Raw genomic sequence first — 672 nt, 5'->3', positions numbered from 1 at the left:
ACCCTAAACCCTAAACCCTAAACCCTAAACCCTAAACCCTAAACCCTAAACCCTAAACCCTAAACCTCCAGGCTGCAGACACTCATCGCGGCTGCTCACCTTCAAGCAATGGCGGTTCGTTTTCAAACGGGTCATCTGATTCATTCTGTTGGTCTGCTGCTGCTGCTGCTGCCCCTCCCCCCCCATCACGCCGCTGGGGGCCCCCAAGGGGCCCCCCATGGGGCCCCCCATGGTGCCCCCCATGGGGGCCCCCAGGGGCCCCCCCAGCTGCCCCTTTATGAAACCCTGAGCAGACGCAGAGTCCCCCATGGGGGCCCCCACTGCTCCTTCAAGGGGCCCCCGTGGGTACGGGTTGGTGGGGCCCTGGGGGCCCCCCCCCATATAAACATCTTGCTGCTGGGCGTATCCCTGAGGCATGCAGCAGCAGCAGCAGCAGCAGCAGCAGCAACATCAGCAGTAGCAACAGAGTCAGCAGAAGCAGCAGCAACAGCAGCAGCAGCAACAGCAGCAGCAGCAACAGCAGCAGCAGCAACAGCAACAGCAGCAACAGCAGCGGCAGCAGGTACGTAAGAGCTCGTAACATACGTGGTAGCTACCCAGCTAGCTACCCAGCTAGCTATCCAGATACCTATGCAGCTGTCTAGCTAGCCAGCTAGCTAGCTAGCTAGCTAG

General features: G+C 60.4%; 1 protein-coding gene across 1 annotated transcript in view; it reads right to left on the bottom strand.

Moving 5' to 3' along the window:
• Positions 1-45: 45 nt before the first annotated feature.
• Positions 46-672, bottom strand: part of EMH_0056060 (yip1 domain-containing protein, putative) — a gene marked incomplete at both ends in the record, with an annotated part of 1,697 nt that continues 1,070 nt past the window's right edge. Inside the window, one exon of the mRNA XM_013497305.1 lies at positions 46-408. Within this exon, the coding sequence (XP_013352759.1) occupies positions 46-408 (363 nt within the window). The remainder of the gene's footprint in view (positions 409-672) is intronic.

Source organism: Eimeria mitis, genomic scaffold (assembly GCF_000499745.2).
Source record: "Eimeria mitis Houghton genomic scaffold, Emh_scaff2595, whole genome shotgun sequence".
In the NCBI taxonomy this organism is placed as follows: Eukaryota; Apicomplexa; class Conoidasida; order Eucoccidiorida; family Eimeriidae; genus Eimeria; species Eimeria mitis.
The sequence above is the reverse complement of the archived record's forward strand: the minus strand, read 5'-3'. Positions and strand labels throughout refer to the sequence as shown.